The sequence below is a fragment of the Lissotriton helveticus genome, chromosome 8 (assembly GCF_964261635.1).
Source record: "Lissotriton helveticus chromosome 8, aLisHel1.1, whole genome shotgun sequence".
Lineage (NCBI taxonomy): Eukaryota > Metazoa > Chordata > Amphibia > Caudata > Salamandridae > Lissotriton > Lissotriton helveticus.
In genome coordinates, this window is record NC_136069.1 from 1,657,732,966 (window position 1) to 1,657,753,811 (window position 20,846).

At 47.6% G+C, this 20,846-nt stretch overlaps 1 protein-coding gene and 1 long non-coding RNA gene across 2 annotated transcripts in view; one reads left to right on the plus strand and one right to left on the minus strand.

The window, feature by feature from the left end:
- The window catches only part of LOC144773598 (uncharacterized), a 435,153-nt gene that overhangs the window by 389,214 nt on the left and 25,093 nt on the right, over nt 1-20,846 (plus strand). The window lies entirely within an intron of this gene.
- Nucleotides 1-20,846, minus strand: part of LOC144773595 (FH2 domain-containing protein 1-like) — a 43,565-nt gene that overhangs the window by 4,560 nt on the left and 18,159 nt on the right. The window contains exons 2-10 of the mRNA XM_078658723.1: nt 17,157-17,218; nt 14,973-15,075; nt 14,714-14,799; nt 11,733-11,833; nt 11,112-11,182; nt 9,200-9,307; nt 8,981-9,051; nt 5,047-5,164; nt 2,582-2,746 (exon numbers count right to left, since the gene is read on the minus strand). Of these exons, the coding sequence (XP_078514849.1) occupies nt 2,582-2,746; nt 5,047-5,164; nt 8,981-9,051; nt 9,200-9,307; nt 11,112-11,182; nt 11,733-11,833; nt 14,714-14,799; nt 14,973-15,075; nt 17,157-17,218 (885 nt within the window). The remainder of the gene's footprint in view (nt 1-2,581; nt 2,747-5,046; nt 5,165-8,980; nt 9,052-9,199; nt 9,308-11,111; nt 11,183-11,732; nt 11,834-14,713; nt 14,800-14,972; nt 15,076-17,156; nt 17,219-20,846) is intronic.

The following is a 20,846-nucleotide window of genomic DNA, read 5'->3' on the forward strand; positions in this document are numbered from 1 at the left end:
TTTAAATCAACATTCGAGACCAACGAATCACATCAGTGTTTATGGAATATCCATCTGCAAACCTCAATTAAAATAGAATATCTACATAACATAAACAAAGAAAGGGTACTCGTTGGGCGTACAAACCAGATTGCGTCATCGAATTACAGCAATATATTTCGTGTTTTTAAAATACTATCGTGGCTGCTCCAGAAGAAGGCGCTGGTTCGCCGAAACGCGCGTAGAGATTAATTTAGCCACACTTTTCTCTTAAAAATTGTGTTCATTTTATGTAACCTTCATTTCGTTGAATTATTTGCTTCTTTTTAACAATGTTGTTGTGTATTCTCAATTTATTGTGTTGCATGTGTTTAATGTAAATTGTAAATGTGTATTATTATCTCAATGTGTTTTAATAATTTGTGAATAAAATTGAATTCCCCCTTTTTTACAAAAAAACAATGTTTTAGCTCAGTTCATTTCGACCACTCGTTACGCTCTGTTGCCTAGATTGATACATATCAAATTATTTGCTTTTCCCTGGTCTAGGAACTCTATTTCCATGCACTCAGGGGGTCCTTGATAAATATTTACGCAATAGGGAGATTAACCACAAGAGCAGCCTTGGGAGGCAACTGAAAAGACAAGTGACCCACCTGTGACCACCATTCATTAGCAGACACAATCCTGCTTCCTCATAGGCCATGGACCTGTAACAATTGTTGCCATCTGGGGCGATCTATCCACGTTTCTCACCAGCCGAGCTTCCCCCAATCAGCCGAGCTTCCCCCACCACACGCCGAGCTTTCCCCACCAGTAATGGCTGTTGCTCAGCATGCAACATCTCCAAGTGACAGGCCTGGCAGATGATCCTTCAACTTGAAGTGAATTATAATAACCAAGTTGAAAAACCTCAACAAGCAAAACAGGTTATTAGGTTAAAAAGCCATGCCTGGTGAAAGAAAATTGTTTCATTTTCAGGAGTCCTACAAAATGAGTTTATATATCAGTGTGGGATTCAGGGAAAGGGCGAGTTACTTGCCACTTGAGAAGATATTCACACCCTCGAGAAGTACCAACACTGGTATGCACCGTGCCACTGCAACGCACAACTGCACCGCGCCACTGCACCGTGCAATTGCCTGAAGCAGCAAGCATGCTTTAGTACTGTATGGAGCAGAACACTCCAAGGGCTCCACATAATTTATCATCAAAATGCCTCTTTCAGCGTTATATGTGCTAATATTTAAAGCAATGTTACAAGTCCTTCATCCACAGGTTATAGTAATAAAGTTTTGGAAAAGTTCATAAGAATTCTGCTGCACTGGCAACAAGCGCAATGTTAGATCCAACCAGACACCGACTAGAATAGCATCTGAAGCAACAGAACTAAGTCTGCCCGGCTCATGTTCTAAAGAAGCCGCTCATGCAGTAGGAACGGTCAGGCAGCCGCGCCGCACCCAGACAGTCCTTCATAGGGAGGGCAGGCTTCCCCCACATCAGGAGGACCCAATAGGGGTTGTAATATAGGCTTATAACCCGCTGTAGCGGGCTATACCAGCTATTAAAGGCCCGCTCCAGCGTTAAAGGCCCGAGCCGAAGGCGAGGGACTTTAACAAGGGAGCAGGACTTTAATAGCCCAGCTACGAAGGGCTATAAGGCTATTAGAACATTCTGCCACTAAAGGGCAGAATGTTCCAACAAATAAAACACAGGCCTCTCGGAGTTCGAGGGGTTTAAATTCCCTCTGGCTCGGAGTGGCCTTTGAAAACAACATTGGAATTTTGCTCTGCAAGCCTTTAGTGGCCCATAGAAGCACGGAGTCTTCAATGGAGCTCCCAACATTCCAATGTTATTTTATGTTATGTTATTCAAGATTTATTAAGCGCACGGGCACCCAGAGGTTTCATGGCGCTGGAGGAGAGAAAGATGGACTACAATAACCTAACCGTGCGCTTGCTTGAATAACCAGGTCTTCAGTGCACCCCTGAATTCCAAAAGATTAGTGCATCTCCGGAGTGACAAGGCAAAAGAGTTCCAAACCTTCGGGGCTAAATGAGCGAATCGGCATCCGCCAAGGCGTTTCTTTTTAAAGGAGTGCAAAGTGAGAAGAGACAGGTGGGCAGAGCAGAGATTGCGAGTCGGTTCATGTTTGTTTATGAGATTGTTGATAAACTTAGGGCTTTTTCCATGGAGAGCCTTGAAGGCCAAGCAGCCTATCTTGAAAGTTACCCGTTGGGCTATAGGTAGCCAATGAAGAGTGGCCAACAAAGGTTTCGCTGAACTCCTACCGTTGCTTTTAAAAATTAGTCTAGCCGCCTGATTTTGTACGATTTGCAGGCGTTTAGACAGACCTAGGGGGAGGCCTAAGTAGATGGAGTTGGAAAAATCTAATCGGGAGAGAACCAAGGCAATGTTCTAACAAAAATTATGCACATGAATTTCCTAGTCTATAAAATATTATAGGAATCAAGAACATGCAAGATGAGTAAGGAGTTTAACAAATCACATCTTCTATAGACTATACATATAGTAATAGTTGCACTTGCTCCGCAAACACCAACATGAACCCATGCAAAAGCATAGGCTGCATATAAGTCACCTTGATTGCAGTGAGGAACTTTAAACAGAACGTTTTGAAGATGGAGCAACACTCCTCCAGCTTGAAGAGGGACTCGTCTTCACAGAAAAACTCCATCAGGGTCATCTTGGTGTCGGAGAGCCTTCCCAAGAACGCCTCAACCTCCGCCAGCTCCACTTCCGCCATCTAAGGAGTCAGAGCAGAGTGTTGGTTTGAGAGCAGAGCTTCCATATGTGAACAGCCAGTTAATGTGTATCTGCCTGGAATAGCAGCAGAAGAACCACCCAAACCTTGCCCAGGACGAGAACCGACCAGTCTTCTGTGGAACTGACCCAGCCTCACCCAAGAGGACCCCCCCCCGGCTTCTGCAGGAGGAGAACTGCCCCAGCCTCACCCATGAGGACCCCCCAGGCTTCTGCAGGAGGAGAACTGCCCCAGCCTCACCCATGAGGACCACCCCAGGCTTCTGCAGGAGTAGAACTGCCCCAGCCTCACCCAAGAGGACCCCCCCCCAGGCTTCTGCAGGAGGAGAACTGCCCCAGCCTCACCCAAAAGGACCCCCCCCCAGGCTTCTGCAGGAGGAGAACTGCCCCAGCCTCACCCATGAGGACCACCCCAGGCTTCTGCAGGAGGAGAACTGCCCCAGCCTCACCCATGAGGACCCCCCAGGCTTCTGCAGGAGGAGAACTGCCCCAGCCTCACCCATAAGGACCACCCCAGGCTTCTGCAGAAGGAGAACTGCCCCAGCCTCACCCAGGAGGACCACCCCAGGCTTCTGCAGGGGTAGAACTGCCCCAGCCTCACCCATGAGGACCACCCCAGGCTTCTGCAGGAGGAGAACTGCCCCAGCCTCACCCATGAGGACCCCACAGGCTTCTGCAGGAGGAGAACTGCCCCAGCCTCACCCATAAGGACCACCCCAGGCTTCTGCAGAAGGAGAACTGCCCCAGCCTCACCCAGGAGGACCACCCCAGGCTTCTGCAGGGGTAGAACTGCCCCAGCCTCACCCAAGAGGACCCCCCAGGCATCTGTAGGAGAAATACACCAGCCACAGCCTCGTCTAGGAGGGCTGCCCAAGCCTTCTGCAGGAGAAGAACTACGAAACTCCAGCCCTGGCCCCAATTCTTATGTTAAGATTATTTGGAAAGCACACCATCACCGGTGATGGTATCCTGATGCTGAACAGGTGTGTGCCTCGCCCTGTGCCTATGGCTGGGTGGTTAATTGAAAAGCAAGGTCTTCAGCTTCTTGCTGTTTTCAAGAAGAGAGGCAGCAGCCCAGATGTGTTGGGGGAGGCCGTTCCACGCTTTAGAAGCAATGTAAGAGAAAGCCCATCCTCCTGATCTGGTTCTGTTTGTGTGTGGGACTGTGCGAGTAAGAGTACAGTGGAGCGGTGGTGCCTGGGTGGTTGATGGAAGAAGGTGAGACTGTTCAGGTAGGTGGGGCCTAATTTGTGAAGTGTCTTGAATGTGTGTGTGAGGAGGGGGTCTCTAGTTGGAAAGCATGGCTGGGTCAACAGATGTTTCTGGAGCAGGGGCTTGACTGTGGAATGTTTTCAGGTGTCCAGGAACGTGGCTGAGTCAATGGAGGCGATGAAGATAGGTGTTAGTGCGTCACTGATGGGAGTCCTTTGGTGAAGGCCTGGTGGACGAAAGGGCCAAATGACCCCCCCCTCTAACCCCCCTCCCCTAAGTGGATGATCTTTAATGGTAGCAGTGATTGCAACAGTGGTGATGGTGGGCTATGAGGTCAGGGTTTGTTCTTCGGCTGTGATGGGAAAGTCTTCTAAAGTAAAAGAACTGCCCCAGCCACGTACACGAGGAGAACTGCCCCAGCCACGTACAGGAGGAGAACCGCCCCAGCCACGTACACGAGGAGAACCGCCCCAGCCACGTACACGAGGAGAACCGCCCCAGCCACGTACACGAGGAGAACCGCCCCAGCCACGTACAGGAGGAGAACCGCCCCAGCCACGTACAGGAGGAGAACCGCCCCAGCCACGTACAGGAGGAGAACCGCCCCAGCCACGTACAGGAGGAGAACCGCCCCAGCCACGTACAGGAGGAGAACCGCCCCAGCCACGTACAGGAGGGGAACCGCCCCAGCCACGTACAGGAGGGGAACCGCCCCAGCCACGTACAGGAGGGGAACCGCCCCAGCCACGTACAGGAGGGGAACCGCCCCAGCCACGTACAGGAGGGGAACCGCCCCAGCCACGTACAGGAGGGGAACCGCCCCAGCCACGTACAGGAGGGGAACCGCCCCAGCCACGTACAGGAGGGGAACCGCCCCAGCCACGTACAGGAGGGGAACCGCCCCAGCCACGTACAGGAGGGGAACCGCCCCAGCCACGTACAGGAGGGGAACCGCCCCAGCCACGTACAGGAGGGGAACCGCCCCAGCCACGTACAGGAGGAGAACCGCCCCAGCCTCCATTATGAAGGACTGTCTCAACCTCCGCCTTCTTCACAGTTACCCTGGCACACCTGCAAGAAGGTCTCCATCTGTTGTCTCAGGTCAGCCTCCTCCTTCATGTAGTCTTTGGCTTGGTGGACCCGCTGCGAAAGGTACTGTATGTCACCCTCCACCTCCTGCAAAGTTATTCTGTGAAAGTAAAGACAAAGTCACCATTAGCAGAAGAGTCCCACGTTGCATCTGAACAACTCCCTCTATAGGGACGGGGAAGAGTTCTGGGACATGCGGTGAAGCTAAGAGAACAGGAGGACAGGGAACCATGAAGGTGATCGGAAGGAAATGTTCTGGCAAAGAGGAAACAAATCTACTTGAAATCTTGCCACGAGGGGCCTGCCTTAGGAGAAGGAAGAAAACCAGAAGGATGGAAGGCGGATTCAAGTGGAAGGCAGCAACCATCAACTGCAGAGAACATACGGGGTTAACCAATGGCAGCAAGTATTTTGCTTACATTATTTGGTACAGTGGAGAACCTTCATAACTGGCTTACAGAAGGTTGTATAACACCACTCATGAAACCAATTTGATATTGATGTACAATAACCCGCACTGAAGTATCTAGGCTCACAGAATTGAGGAATACCTGGAAAACAGACATTTTCCTAAGACTAATAGATCACACAACACAAAGAAAGCTCAACGACAAGGGTTCAATTAATTTCCAAGGGACAACAGAAATGGACACATTCTAAGCTTCTTACTGAAACTACTCAATGAGGGTGTGAAGCAGGTTTTGGGAGCAACATTAGTAAAGGGACTAGTAACTGGCATGTTTTAAACAGGAAAATGTCCACTTTCAGAATGTCCTTCGGATATACAAGTCATGAGCTTCCAGTTACTACCAGTTTAGAATCAAGGGGTGAGAGGGAGTGTGTGTGTGTATTTTTGTTAAAGCATTTCAAACCTGATGCAATACTCCATTGATAACCAGTGAAACTTTTTTAAAGAGTGTTCGATAAGTACAGTTTCCTACAACTGAAAGAATTGCCTCTGTTCATCTGCAGGAGTAAAAAGGTCTGTACAATTTACCTAAACACAGGATGGAATAGAGGTTTCATTCCCCCAAAGAGATGTATGATAGTTCCTGAGGCACAAACCAACAGTTTTGAAGGGACACAGTTGGAGACTTGCATCTTTCATTCATGCCTCAATTGCAAAAAGGCAACTATTGAGGTCACGAGCGTGGTCTTCGGACACCCTAGGGTAGTCATACTGATGGACAGTGACTCACAAATCTGTCCCACTGCCATTGGTCTCTACTTGTTTACTACCCAATTCATCCCAGACCTATGGTGAACAGAACAAGTATTTAATGGACAAGATGCAATGCTAGTCCCACACCATCTATACCCAAGTCCATTTAAGCGGCACGGATGGGCAACAAAGCCCTGTAGTCCACAGCATCAAAGGTCGCAGAGCCGGAGCTTTTCCACATACACATGGTCATCGACAGCCCAAAGCACACTGTCCACCTCCTCCTGAGAAGAGGTAGTGTATGTGGTGTATTCCAAGGACAAAATCGAGCTGATATGCAGGAAAATCATCATATGGTTACTCATGACCCCTTTTCGCAGGGTTTAACGCTACTGAGACAGAAGAGTAGGGTCTACGCTTAGGTAATGAAAACAACTAGCTATAACGTTTCTAAATTTGGGTCCTAGAGAGCCTATTATTGAGGGCAAAACCCATCATTTTCACAGTGGAAGCTAAGGATGGGGTTTGCTTCAACAGTAGAGGAAGGTGGATGGTCCTCGTGTCCCTATCACCTTTCCCCAATAAAGATGGACTCTATACCGTTCAGCTGGAGCAGACTGGTGCATCCAATGTTGACATTTGATTAGCAGTTAAAGCGCATACATGGTATCAGGATTAAGAGAGAACCAGGTGTACGTGTGTTATCCACGTAAGATTGCACGGTGACTTTTGAGTTACAGAGAAGCAATATAGGCACTGAATGAATTGGGGATAGAAGGGGTCCCCAAGGACACTGCAGCCAAGTGTAGCAGAAGGAAGTAAGCCCATGAGTCATCCAGAGAGTCACTGGTCCAACAAGCAAACCAGCCTCAATGCTACCAGGGCAAATTCTCTCAGCCTGGGAGCTGTAGGAGATGAATGAAGAAACTGGCACGTCCCCCGGTTTGGAGGACGTGCCAGTTTCTTCTGGATCAGGGTAATTTAAAGGGTGGTACCATTATCCACTCACTGAATGGAAACAGGTGAGACGGAGAGGTCGACTGTCCTTGCAGAATTCTACAGTCCAGGTCACGCTACCCTAACAGATAGAGTGACGGATGAGACTGGATGGTTGGCAGTGCTTACCACAGTGTCGGGTCCATTTCTGAACAGGACGTTCTCAGTCAGCCTCCTCGAGGAATGATGGAAAGACCTCTGGTGCGCCCAGAACTCCAGCCAGTCCCCAGTGCTAAAGTATGTACAAGTGGCTTGCGGAAGGAGTCATATTGGATTGCCTTGCTCTACGTTACACTTAGCTTTAAATTATTAACCAACTATACAGAAAAAAGAAACCAATTGTAATCACTGTTCCCAAGGCGGATAGCACCAGGTGAGAACAAATGAGATTCAATTTCTTGGCAGTGAAACTGAGCTGTTCCCGGTGCTCCCCCTTACAGCATTGCCCGGGTGCTGCTCCCCCTTACAGCATTGCACGGGTGCTCCCCCTTACATACTACATGTAGCAACCCTAGGCTCATTTGAACCTCAACTTCCCATCAAGCATGGACCCACGTGAAAGGCACATTGAGGTGTTGTGCAATTTCAGACATTGATGCACAAAATCAGATTACACATTATGTAGATTGCACAAAAAGGACAAACTTATACTAATTACCAGATTGACCAACATTTTATTTATGGAGTCTCTTAAAGTGCAAATCTCTGTGCACAAGCTGCAGAGAGCTTTACACCAAACACAAGCCATCACATTTCATCCAAAGGTGTATTTGTGCGTCTCGTTAGGAAACGGGACAAACAACCGCCTTGCTGCAAGACGAGCATGGACAACATCAACTTCTACTCTCCAGAATGCAGTCAGTGACGCTGAGTGTTAGAAGGGACGGAAGCCGTGTGTCCAATCTACACCTGGCCACCTAGCTAATGAGCTCCCTTCTGTATGCACAGGGCATAATCTAACTTGGGCATAGCTGAATGGTAAGCAGTAAGAACAGAACACAGAAAGTCCCTCCTACCAGATCGATTATCGTTTTAGAGAAATGGGCTTATGAGCACTTAAGTCAACTGTAGGTCTGGGACTATGAAATATGCGGCTTGAAGAAACATTTGTGTGGTGTACCGACCACCATACTTTCGATATCGGCTACCACAATGCAATGGGCTGGCGTGTCGGGATGCTCTTCCCTTGTGAATGGCACAGTCAAACAAGACCTCAGCGCCCCCCACGCTGAAGATACTGCAGCTCCAAGGTTTTCAGAGCTATCAAAATCAGACTATGATGAACCCATTTAAATGATCTTGATTTTGGGATTTTGTTCGAGTGATTGCAACTTTTGCTTGCAATGGAATTTTGAAAAGCATGAAGCAAGCATTTCCACTGTATACAGGATCTTTATCCCCTTTGTCCCCATGTCTACGACTGAAGGCTCAGCACTGTGAGGTCTGCGCAACCACTCTTGAGCTATAGAGAACCCATGAGTGGGTGCAGCCTCTACTGACCGGATATAATGCCAAATGTTCCACATGGTGAAAATACATCACAATTCCAGCTAGATCTAAAACAATCTAATCTCAGGAGCGGCTAGAGAAGCCTGGATTGAAATAGAATGGAAATGCTTATATAATAGAAAGGATGCCCAGATCCTTTTCCAAAAGGGTCTTTTGATAGCAGACCAATAAAAGGGTAACACACAAAGGAATTAAAGGGATGATAGACCGACTATGGCAAGGATGCGTGGATACTAAGTTGCGTCTTACCGCGAGGCAGGACCGATGTGCTGCAGCTTCTCTGGAAAGACCAGGAGACCTTTGTCTTTCTTTTCAGCTTCCTGCGAAAGCAAAGAAAACACAACAGATTGTACAGACTTGCTGCCATGTTTATACGCTTTACCATTCAATCAATCCCCAGATGATACAGCTTTATACAGAAACCCAATGATAATCCATCCTCAAGCCCCCATTATGTGATGAGCTCACCATAGCCACAAAGTGCATGAGGTTCATTCCAGGTTTGTTGGCTTTTGTATCTGCCAGTTTCAGAAGAGAAGCCATTCGGAATCCAGCCGCCTTCCCTGCGTATCCGCCCTGCAAAGAGAAGCAAGTCCTGCTCAGAGACCGGTATCAGCCAAAACCTAAATGCAAAGTTGAACCTACACCTGGGTGTCATTATGGTGGCCATTGAAACTCCTCCACAGAACCCCATTGTCTCCCAACCTCTCCAGGGTCCCTTACACCCAAATCTCCAGAAACTGTTTAAGCATCATTAGGAAAGATTCTCTCCAACTCCCTTGATAGTCCATTCACACAGCTATTTGTGTGACATCCATCAGGGATTGCATTTAAAATCACTCCGAATACCTCCTAATTCCGGTTTTAGCCACATTTAAAAATAAATCCTGGTGTTTAAGTCGAGGTTTTTCTTTCTGTATTTATCAGTAAAACCAGAGACCTGGGAGCCCGCCTGCTACATCCAAGGGTGTCTGCATGCCTGCTTGTGGGTAGAAGGCATTTTAACCTTTAGCAGCTTGTATGAAGGCACCTCCTATGAGGGCACTGCAAGTTTCTTGAGCGGGCGCTCAGCAAACTTTTTATTTTTTTTAAAACCAGCTTCCATAGTCTCAGTTGGTTTTGGAAAAATAAAATACGATTGACCAGACACCCTGGGAGTTTTCTCCTAAGATGTACAGGGCGGTCACACTTTCCCTGGTGATCTCAAAAGAGAAAGAAAGAAAACAAAACCACACCAGAACATGCCTGAGAAGTGCCTGGACCGACAGCCCGTTGTCCACAGGCATCTGTGGTTTACATCAGCAAAAACAAGACGCTTTGCCCAACTCTAAAGAGAGCACTACGCGAGCTACGCATAGCACTACGTGAATTGTATAGTACCCTGTTCGCACTGTGCAAGATGCAGTTTTCAATGATTACACAGTGCAGACAAGCATCCGGCACTGTGCAATCATTGAAAACGGCATCTTGCACAGTGCGAGCTGTCGTTTTCTGTCGCTCGAGTAGATTTTTACTCGAGCGGCAGCTTTCTCAACGCGGACTGGTAGTTTCTGATTGCGAGCAGTCGCGAGCATACGCGACCACTCGCAATGACCTGACCTCCCCGCGTTGAGAATCTTGCCGGGAAGTTTATTTTCCATGCTCGCGATAGGCAACTTGATGTTGCTGATCGCGAACGAGGAAAAAGTCTCGCCAGGATGTCATTTTGCTTGCTCGCAGTCGACAATCTTGACGTTGAGGACCGCGAGCAAGCAAAAAATTATCACTACTCTACGCGTGTTTGCACTGTGCTATGTGCAGTTTGCATAGTGCGTAGTGGCGCAAACTACGCAAGCGTGGCATAGTGCTTTGCTCAGGGTTAAGCCTAACCCCCTTTAGTGAAATAATGCACATGTGAGCACATTAGTGCACATCAGAGCAGTACCATTGGACAATATTTGGCAGGACACTAATGGCCAATATACAGACCATTTGCAGGGTTTCCACACAAGTAATCAAGAGTTTCATGCCAGGTGCTTCACTGTTGAACACATTAGCCACAGCATTTGTCAAAATGTAACTCTTAAAAGGGGTTTTATGAATGCTCCCAAGAGGTGTTCTGGAAATATTGTGAAGCATTTTAAGCACAAGACCAGTGGTGCACAAGTCTCCCAGTGCAAAATGGAATTAGGGGAGAACCCTGGAGAGGTGGGGAAAGATGGGTTGAGTTGAACTGAAGCATGAAAAAGGGGTGCGCCAATATACTGTAAACAGAAGTAAAGGAAATGATAAAAAGAGAGGAGTAAACCGAGGGAGAAAGAAACATGTCGAGGTAAAAGCTGGATAGGGGACAGTGCTTAATGTAGGAGTATAAACATCAAGCAGGTGATAGTACACTCACAGCGTTCATTAGGTTTCCAGCCTGCAGGACTAAGCGGATGATCACATGAAGCTCATCACACTCTAGTAACTCTAGGAACCAAAGAGAACAAATGTTGTTAATGGGAATAAAATGGCAAGAACATCCTGAGAGCAAAGCAACAAGGACTCCTCCTAAACCCATGAACCCAAACACTCAGCATCAATGGACATCAAAGCACGTAAACAAAGCTAAAGGCCTAAAGCTTGTAGCAACCCCTCTGCTTCTAGGCTTTCCATAAACTAATGACTTGGATCAAGAAATTTGCTCTGATGCCCCCTTTTTCTCCAGAACTATGTTCTGCTTCACCAATGTGAGTTACGAGGTATTCTTTCCTTCCACGAATAATCCTGGCAGACCACATGTTTACGGCGTAGGGCATCCACAGAAAACGTAACCATCAGCCGAACCCAACCCTAAACAAAGCGAATGACACAAACTTAACAAAGGAGACTTATAACCACTCTAGGACTCAGCATTCCAACTCTCGTGCATAGTGTGGGTAAACTGTGTCAACCCTCTGTACTCCTTCCCTCCCAGCCATCATTTCTACTCCTCCCCACCTCCATGCCCCCAACAAGGTCTACCCGAGCATGCTCGTACCACGGGCTCCTTCCGTCAAAGTCTCGATGGACGACCTAAGTGAATGCAACTGCGGAAAGAACTCCTCCTTCAGAATCATGCTCTCCAGCCGCCAGAGGTACCTGGAAAAGAGGAAATCACAACGGGTCATTGGGAGCATCAACAGAAACTACAGAGGCGTATGGACGGTGTTGTCAGAACTAGTGGACGTAATGTTAGACCCTTCTCTCAGACTGGCACTACTTCATGATGTGTCGGACAGTGTAGTTCCCGCCAATCTCAGGAAGAGATTGGCGACAAGGCTGACAATGACGAAGCTACGCATTCTTAGATTATGGAGGAAACCCATAGGAGCCGAGAGGGAAACCTTGTTATCGAGATGAACATCGCAGACTGCGAAAATCATAGTCATGACAAATGATTAACTGGAACCCCTTGCCACCCCTAAGATATCTAGGACTTGCTGTGGGTCAGTCGGCTCATGAGAAACCTCTGGCAATCGGACTGTATCTGATATCATTGATTAGTTACAAACAAATTCGAACATGCAGGAATTGAACGTAGGCAAAACAAGACCCCTGACCAAGCCTTGATGGCTGATGTCCAGCATCCAATCACATTTTTGCAGTATGGGTGCAAGGACTTCACACGCGCTGTAGTATGGAGCATGGGGGATGCTGTTCCTGACAGTTTAGTCTTAATGGTTAGTTGGATTGCCAGGGAGCTTGTGGATAAACAACCAATCTGGGACGAAAATGACATGGGAAAGGATATTGATGTAACCCTTAACCCTTGAAAGAACCCCATATCCAACCCCACATATATGTTGTAAGTGGTGATTGTAGAGTAGTTGCTGTCTGAGCTGTGTGCAGAAGAAAGGAAGACAGGCCAATCGGTTGAACACTAGTTCCTCACCACTTCTTACCTCAATGATTTAATTTGTTTCTGTAAGTAAAATCAATAGGCGAGGACTATCCATTATGTGCTGTATGTAGACTGGGGAGGGAATTTAGTGGCTATCAAAGATTGCCAAACAAAGATAAACCGTGGCGGTGATGGGGATATTTAGGAGTCCTCTTCAGAATCCACACTCAAAGAAAAATGTGTGGCCACAGGTTCTACCGCAGGTTTAAAAGCAGGGAAGGATAGCTCAGTGGATGGAGAGGGGTCACTTTGATACAATTAAAAGAGAAGGGATGAAATCCAGCAAGGACTATGATCACTCCTAAAATTCTCTAAAAGAAACCTTTGATCTCTGTCCTTTGATACAGGAATATATGCTCAGTGTTGGGGGGATACAAACTGAATTCTTTAATGGTACCCAGGTGAAGTTAGCGGATCATAAAGGGCCAGGTCTGCTTCGTCAGTAGGTTGAGAGTCCACAAAGAACAAGTGATGAAAATAATGAAGCCACCTCTTAAAGGAATGCTGCCCGTGGGCATTTTTAGCAGTTCACCTTCAAACTGGACCAGCCACATGCACACCATGGCACCACCCTGTGAAGAGCTGTGCAGTTCATACTTGTAAGCCTCCAGTCAGAGGACCAGAGGCAAGACAAGGCTTGCTACAGCTCATTGGTGCTCAGTGAGGTGCAAAGTCTTAAGTCTGTATCTCACCACCGAGGCCTACTTAGCCGAAAGCCAACCTGGAGTGGCGAGTTTTCTAGAGAGGAGTGAATTGGCATGGGTGCGCAAGGGTACCCTACCACCACGGGGGCGCAAGGGTACCGCCACGGGGGCGCAAGGGTACCGCCACGGTCTCTTTTGGGGCTAGGATCCAGCTACTTTGCAGGTCATTCACTCTACTGCGGTAGCGCAAAGGAGCAGAACACAGAGCGGTGAGAGGTCAACAGAAGTCCCGAATATTAACCGCCAACTCACACATTGCCTTTCATCGCTTTGATGTAGTACTGGCGAGAGGACCAGTTTTGAGGTGTGTGGTAAACTCTAGGGTCACACACCGCTCTTAAATGGACTAGGTTTCCTAGACCATATTTAGAACCAGGGCTGGTAAACAACTTCCTGGTAACATAATTGCGACAGGCAAGCACCAAGACAAACAAGCAAAACACAAGCGCCAACCTCCATGACCTTTGAAAACAAAGCCCAACCCATGTTTCGAATGGTCTTCGATGGGGCGTTGCGGTGGAGTTTTATCCTCTGTCACCCCAGGGCAGCACGGGTACTTTGTAAGCAAATCCACAGCACAAGAGTCTAACGCTGCAAAGTGACAACTGCGCATGTCCAGGAGGAACACTCAACGGGAAGGAGAAAGCTGGGCTAAGGAAGGTGCACAGGGACCTGTGTATTGTTTTCCAAATGAAGATTAGTTGGATTTGTAGCCTGAACCAACTTGTTATTAAACGAGTAGCTACCCCTGGATACCCTACCGCACTGAACCGGAGCACCTCGCATCGGATGAAGGTTTCAGTGGTTCTCTAAAGACTGAGCTACATAGGTGGAGATACGCCTCTGAAGATGGCACATTAAGTCTTAGAAGCCTTTACCAGAATATCTAGCTCCTTGAAGACCAGAGGGAGGAGGCATGATGAGCAGGTACTAGGTGCTACATCTGGGAGGAGCAGGGGTGCCTGCAGTTCAGGGCTCATCGGAGAGTTGCATCAGGCAGTAGAAGATGCTAAAGAGAGCTTCAGTAGAGGCTTCTGATGCATTCTTCAGAGGTGAAGCCCCATCTCCCTTCACCACAAAGGAGACCATGATCTCTTTACACCTCCAAAGAGTGTTGCATGTTGGGTGATGTGGTTCACTGATGAAAGCCAAGAACCCTAGAGCTAAGGGAATAAAAGCATTTCAGCAGCATAGAACACCCCTGGGCTCTCCCTACTGAGAGATCTTATGGATGCAGAACCCACCTTGTGGGGACAGGGAGACAGTAACTGGATGGTTGCAAGACTATCAGGCTGGGGAGGGGATGGATGCAGAATGCTTTGGCAAGGATGTAGGAGCTCTATAACCGTGGGATGCAGAAAGTATCAGTCTTACCTGGGAACGTCCAGTAAAAGCAGCATGAAGAGTTCCCCTTCTGGAAGCCGTGACCTGTCCCCCTGGAAGTTCTTCAGCTTTGTCAACTGTTAAAAAAACAACAAAAACATGATGGGTGTGTGGATAGGTCTGCGTTTAGTTAACGTAACTAGTCCGAAAGCAAAAACAGAATTTGCCACTTCAACTAGAGCCCACTTGACATTCGGTCTCCTCTCCATGCCAATCCCATCGCGCCACCCGCCGCCCTGAGATGCTTTACCTCCTCATTCTCCGGCAGCATTTTCATCAGCTCCCCCAGCTTGTCTGCGCCGTAGGCCCTCGCAGACCCACAGCGGATGTCCTCCACGATATTCGGCATGGGTCTGAGGAAGGGAAATAAAAGAATAAAGTGATGCTCCTTGAAGAAGGTGCAAGCAAACCCCAGGGAAGGGGGCTGTGTGTTCCATCAAGTGCTATAATAATGTTAGGGTTACCCCATCTTAAGAAGATTGCGAGTGCAAGTCTTCTCCGAATGTCCTGGATGGTGCAGAGATCCTACGTCTTCGACTCACAGTACCTACTTGGGATCCTACATTTAACCTACAAGCGAGGAATTCACTGGACAGTCTAAGGAGACTAGACCCATTCTGGGAGACCCTACTCAAGAGTCAGGAGGTGAAACTGCAACTGAACCCCACAAAGGATCATCAAGGGATTGATCTCTTGCACAACACTTTCAAAACAGAATTTAATTTAGGTTTTTTACCTAATGAATGGTCCTGGGGTCTTCTTGGATTTGACACCAAGGCACGTGAAGGCAACATCACCTGCAGACTACTGCACTCAGACAAGTGGGCTTGAGAAGTACTACAAGAGATTTTAGGGCATTTGCGAAGCATCCAAGGAAATGTATGAAAATTGACCTGCATTGCATTTTCTGAATGCAGGTGATGCGCTGCCATGCAGATGTTGTACGAGTCCTGTGCGCGCTGTCTCCGCCTTAAAATAGAATGCATTATGCAGTAATGCATGCAGTGCTGTGCTAAGAGTGCGCGATCTCAGCTAGAGGCAGCACACACTTGGATGAACAGATGCTTATGGAACCCTCCAGTAAAGGACCAGAGATGAAGGAGGCCACGCCTTGTGCACTCAGCATAGTCAAGAGGCCCAGTACCTAATGTGTGAGAAAATAGGTGCTGGGGCTCTCATCAGGAGGCCACTGCAGCTTGCACCAGCACATTGCTCCTGTCAGCACTGCCTATGACAGAACCAGCACAACTACTACCCATGAAACCTTACAAGTGTGACAAATCAGACTAGTTCAGGCCCCCACATCTGTAGGAATGGCTTGGAAGGCAAGCAATAGCCAATGTAAGTTATATTGAATTAATAACCAACTGTTGTTTTGCTTGTCTCTATATTAGACAAACAGCGCCACCATGTGGCAGCCTGTCTTAAGCGCTATTGTTGATAATTAAGTGCCGGTGCAGAGCACCAGAAACTACCAGCTCAAATTAAGCACTGAAAAGTCCCTTAGTGGCCAAGGAGAGTCACATTTTCCTGTAGATGTTGTCTTAAGGGCAGAAGATCTGCATCTTTCAAGGTGGTCACCAAATGACGTAGGAGTTGGTTGGCGAGGGATAATGGAGTGGTACTGCTGGGAAATTTTATTCCACAAAAGGATACATTTTTTTCCAGGAAGGCAAAGGGAAAAACAAAACCGGTGTCCACATCGAGTCACCCCAGAGCACTGATTGTATGGAGTACAGCATGGGATGTCAAGAAAAAGTGCAAAGTGTGAGGGAAGTGTTGGAAAAACTGCAAAGTAGAAACTGGATCAGAAATGCCAGATATTTGGCAGAAGAATGTAACAAAGGAATTGGTTATAAAATGGAAAACCATGCTGACGGATACTTTTCTCCCCGCAGGCTTGTGCATGAATCCTCACTGGATCAGGGCTATTGTGCATGTGCAAGGCTGGGGTGTTCATTCGGCTGGGTTACTTTCTAAGTCAGCAAGCAGACATACATGGCTTTATCAGCAAAGTGTGTTGGCAGCCATGCTGCCACTCTCTTTGTGCAGGTTGGGATCCAGAGGACACGGTGTGTTGACCTTATCCTTGCAGGTGAGTAGAGTCATTCTCCTAAAGTTGCCCTGCTCATTGTCCATCACGGGTGTCCACCCCATGGGCAAACCACACCTGCTCACCTGTACTCCCATGTTTCCCTTCTCTTTTACGCGCCTACCCCTGAAAGCAGGATGCAAGCCTTATGCGCTGGCAGCAACTCTTGTATGCAGCATACTCTCTGCAGGGTTTGGGGAGGGGAAGCAGGGGGCTCTGCCTGTACTCCCACCCAACCAGCACCCCACCAAGTAAAGGTCCCGGATCCCCATCTCACCCAGTGACCCCACCCACCCCCGTGGTGCGAGTAACAAATGGTCACGGTTCACAGCCGGTACTCACTTCTTAAACTGCTTCAGGAGGATGGACAAGTTCATGCTACGCTTCGGATCCAGAAGAGTCGTCTATAAGGGGGGAAAACACAAAGCTTACTGTCTGGGGAAAGGTTACATCGGACAGACCTTGCGAGATAGATTTAAAGGCACATTCTTTTATTATTAACACAACTGTGCACAGCAACATTATCACATCTTTGTCTGCCCAGAATGCACCTCTCGGGTTTATGATGGGGAAAGAAACCTATGGCATCACATTTCCCACAGCCCCCCTTCATAAAGTCAACATGGCGTCTCCTGAGGAATTCAAATCTGGCTTCACTGGAGCGACGTCAGAGGTGGGAAACACCACAAACTGCCAAACAGTGGAGGAAACAAAGTTCTAAATCTCAGCTCCCTGAAGAGGGCCCACCATGCTGGCAGCAGTCATTATCTATTCAAGATGAACAAACAAATGTGGAAGCAAAGGCATTGAAGCCATCAGAGCATTTATGGGACACCCTCAAGTGTGGGGAACTCGCCGAGAGCTTCAAAACTCCCTACGAAACCGCTGCTTTGTTGATTCAACGCAATTACTATTGGTGGCAACCAACACCCACAATCTCATATAAACCCTGCTGCAGAAGCACAGACGGCCATTTTAGCAGCTTCCAACTAGTTCAGCACAGTAATGCCAGGCTTCTGGTCAAATCAGCGTTTGCATACTTCAACCTGTACGAAGCCAGTAAGACTATCCCAATACTGCAATTAACAATCAATCAATATTAATTAAGTACTGCAAATCACTTGTGCAGGTCTCAAGGCTTTGGAGCTGCTAGTTGTTAAGTAGTGTTATCCTAATTCAAACAGCCAGATCTTGGGTCCTTTCCTAAATTCCCAGAGTGATGCAGCCTTCCTAATGTGCAGGTGAGAAAAGGAGCGTCCTCTGCTGTTGGCTCGGCGGATTTCGGGGGGGGGATCTGCAAGACGACTAAGGCGGATCACAGGTGTCTGGTCAGTTGGTGGAAGATATAATAATACAACCATACCAAAAAGGTCAAAGCCACACGTTTAAACAAAGTGATTACTGCATAGAGCTAGCTCACCACCCAAACTACACCATCCACTCAAGGACAAAGATTCTCTCCCACACTAATAGGGGGTCACGCTACAGTTGATATCTTGTGCTCCAAGAGGCGTGTATACAGCTGTGGTCTGAGCAGAGAATAGACAAGAGGGTTACTTCTCTGCCCCTTCCCTAGACTCTGCTCTTATGAATACAGAGAGGTTACTAATAGGACATTCTTGTCAGAGGAGCCCTGACAGGGTGTAATTAAGGAGCCTTACTCAGGACACCCTTGACAGTGACCACACCCGTGGATTATAGATTGTCTTTACGAGCCATTCTAATGCAAATCAGATGTATTAAGGTTATCTCCTTAGTAACGGATAACAAAAAAAATAAAAACATGGGTGGTGGTAAATTAGCCAGTGGAACATATTCCAACAATCCCCAATGTATTAGTCTTGCTTCCTGGTTACGGAGCCATCCAGTGGCCCCGCTGGCGCACACCCGAGGGTCTTCAGAGTAGGGTCCCTTCAGCTTCAGGTAGCAGGTCTCCCTGCAACTGGATTAAACCCAGATCAGTTGACTGGGGGTGAGTGTTTAATTTGCTCAAATGTTCCGTCCTTCATCCCCTTTGGTTTTGCTTTGTTCACCCTAAGTTGGCAGGGAATGCCCAGACGTGGGTCCCTTACTCACTCTACCACTGGATTCAAGATAGCCTGGCTGATGAGGGTTATGAACCCAAAACCGGTCCCAGGATGCTAGTTTCCGGTTCAGGGAAGGCATGGCTTGGGAGTTTGGCTTGGACTGTTCCCATGAGGCACAGGGTCAGACTGATTTGCATATGGCCATGTCTGAACTGGGGTGGTGGAGTGAGCTAAAGAATGATGTAAATGTAAATGTACAGGAATTTATATAGCGCAAATCACCAAGCGGTTTCTAAGCGCTTGCTTAGGGAACCCGTCCTGGTATTCCCCTGTGAGATAACCCCGGCAGGGTATCCGCAAGGTGAAAGCCAGGCATCCCGCCGCAAGGGGCCGTTGTGGAGATTAAGCAAGCTATTGCCCAGAGTCGCAGAGTGTGAACCCGTGAATCGAGTAGGCACCGGAGCGAGAATTGTCGAGTCCATGGACATTTTTTTAGGACTCAAGACCCCGCCGAGCCGGGAATTGAACCCTGGTCCCGGGCTGACCTCTGCTTCCAGGTCTGCCTCCTCTAACCAGTGAGCCACACTTCTCTTCTGATGGATTAAACCCAGAAAAGTTGACTGGGGGGGGGGTATGGGGGAGTGTTTGATTTGCTGAAACGTTCCATCCTTCATCCCCTTTGGTATCCCTGCAACTCCTGTCACGCTCCTCACTCACTGAGGGGCGCTTACAGACCCTATACCTGTGGAGGGAGGCTCTCGTTCAGATCCCCTCATTGGGCACCTACATGATGCAATCCTTAGGAGCATCGTCAGTTGGTATGTGTAATACTCTAGGCCGGAATAGGGAAACCAACTACCTGGCTAGGACACTTCAAGAAGGGAAGTCAACCTTTAAGCAGCAGGTAATGAGCAGTGCCGAAGCAGGAGGCGCGGGAAGATGCACACAAAATGAAGCATTGTTTGCAAAATGTGGCTAGTGGAGAGCAAACTCTAAAGCAAACTCATGGTAAGCGAAACCACTCGGGACTGTGAAAGTGTGGCAATGGATAACGTTCGACATTGCAAGAGCTCTTTATCTTTTACGAACTGGAAATCACTGGCCTTTTACGAAAGTACTATTGATGAAATTGTTCCTCCACTGGCAAATAAACTTTATCTTCAATTTAGGTATGGCACTTTACCTATAACATCATTTACTTGTTTACATGGCAGTGGTAAAAAAGTCCATACGGTGATGTGTGCAGGCTGTGAAAGGTGTTCCGAATCGCTTATCCATGTTCTGCTTTTCTGTTCTTTTTATAAACATAAAAGTGCAAAATGGAATGTTCCCCTGTGCAAACATCTGGGTTGTATGGAGCTTCAGGAAATGTTTAGAATACTGCAGCACGACACTAGTCGCACTGTTTTTTATCTGACTAGGTTTTTAAAGGCATTTTGGATTAAGCGTACTAAATCCCTATAGTCTGCTATGGACTATAGATAAGAACTGCTTGATGATTGTGAGGTTTCGTGGTGGGATATTTATATGCTGTAGATTATATTTGTGATCTTCGTTCTTTTATACTTTTAGAGAGTCATTTGTCATTAATTGTTGTGGGTTTTACTCTATTTTTTTACGGATATTTGGTCTACTGATATTTATATTTGCACTTCTATGTATAGGTGTATTGGGGCGGTCTTGTTAGTCTATACTTTTATGATCCACAGTGATCGAAATAAAGTTCTACGATGACGAAAGCACACAGTGAATAAATAGTATATTAAGTGTTCCAGTCTATATCTATTGAAGTCATAATAAACACTTAGGGGGCCTTAAAAGAGCAGACACTGACCCCAACCACTAATGGCAGAGCTAATCCCACCAAAGACGGGACCTATGGACACCAAGGAATTCGCATTGGTGCAAGAATTCAAAATTGGCAGCAGCCTAGGACAGCCCGCACCAAGACTTCTACATGCACCAGTTGGTCACCCAGGAGGAAAGAGCATAAAACAGGAGTGAA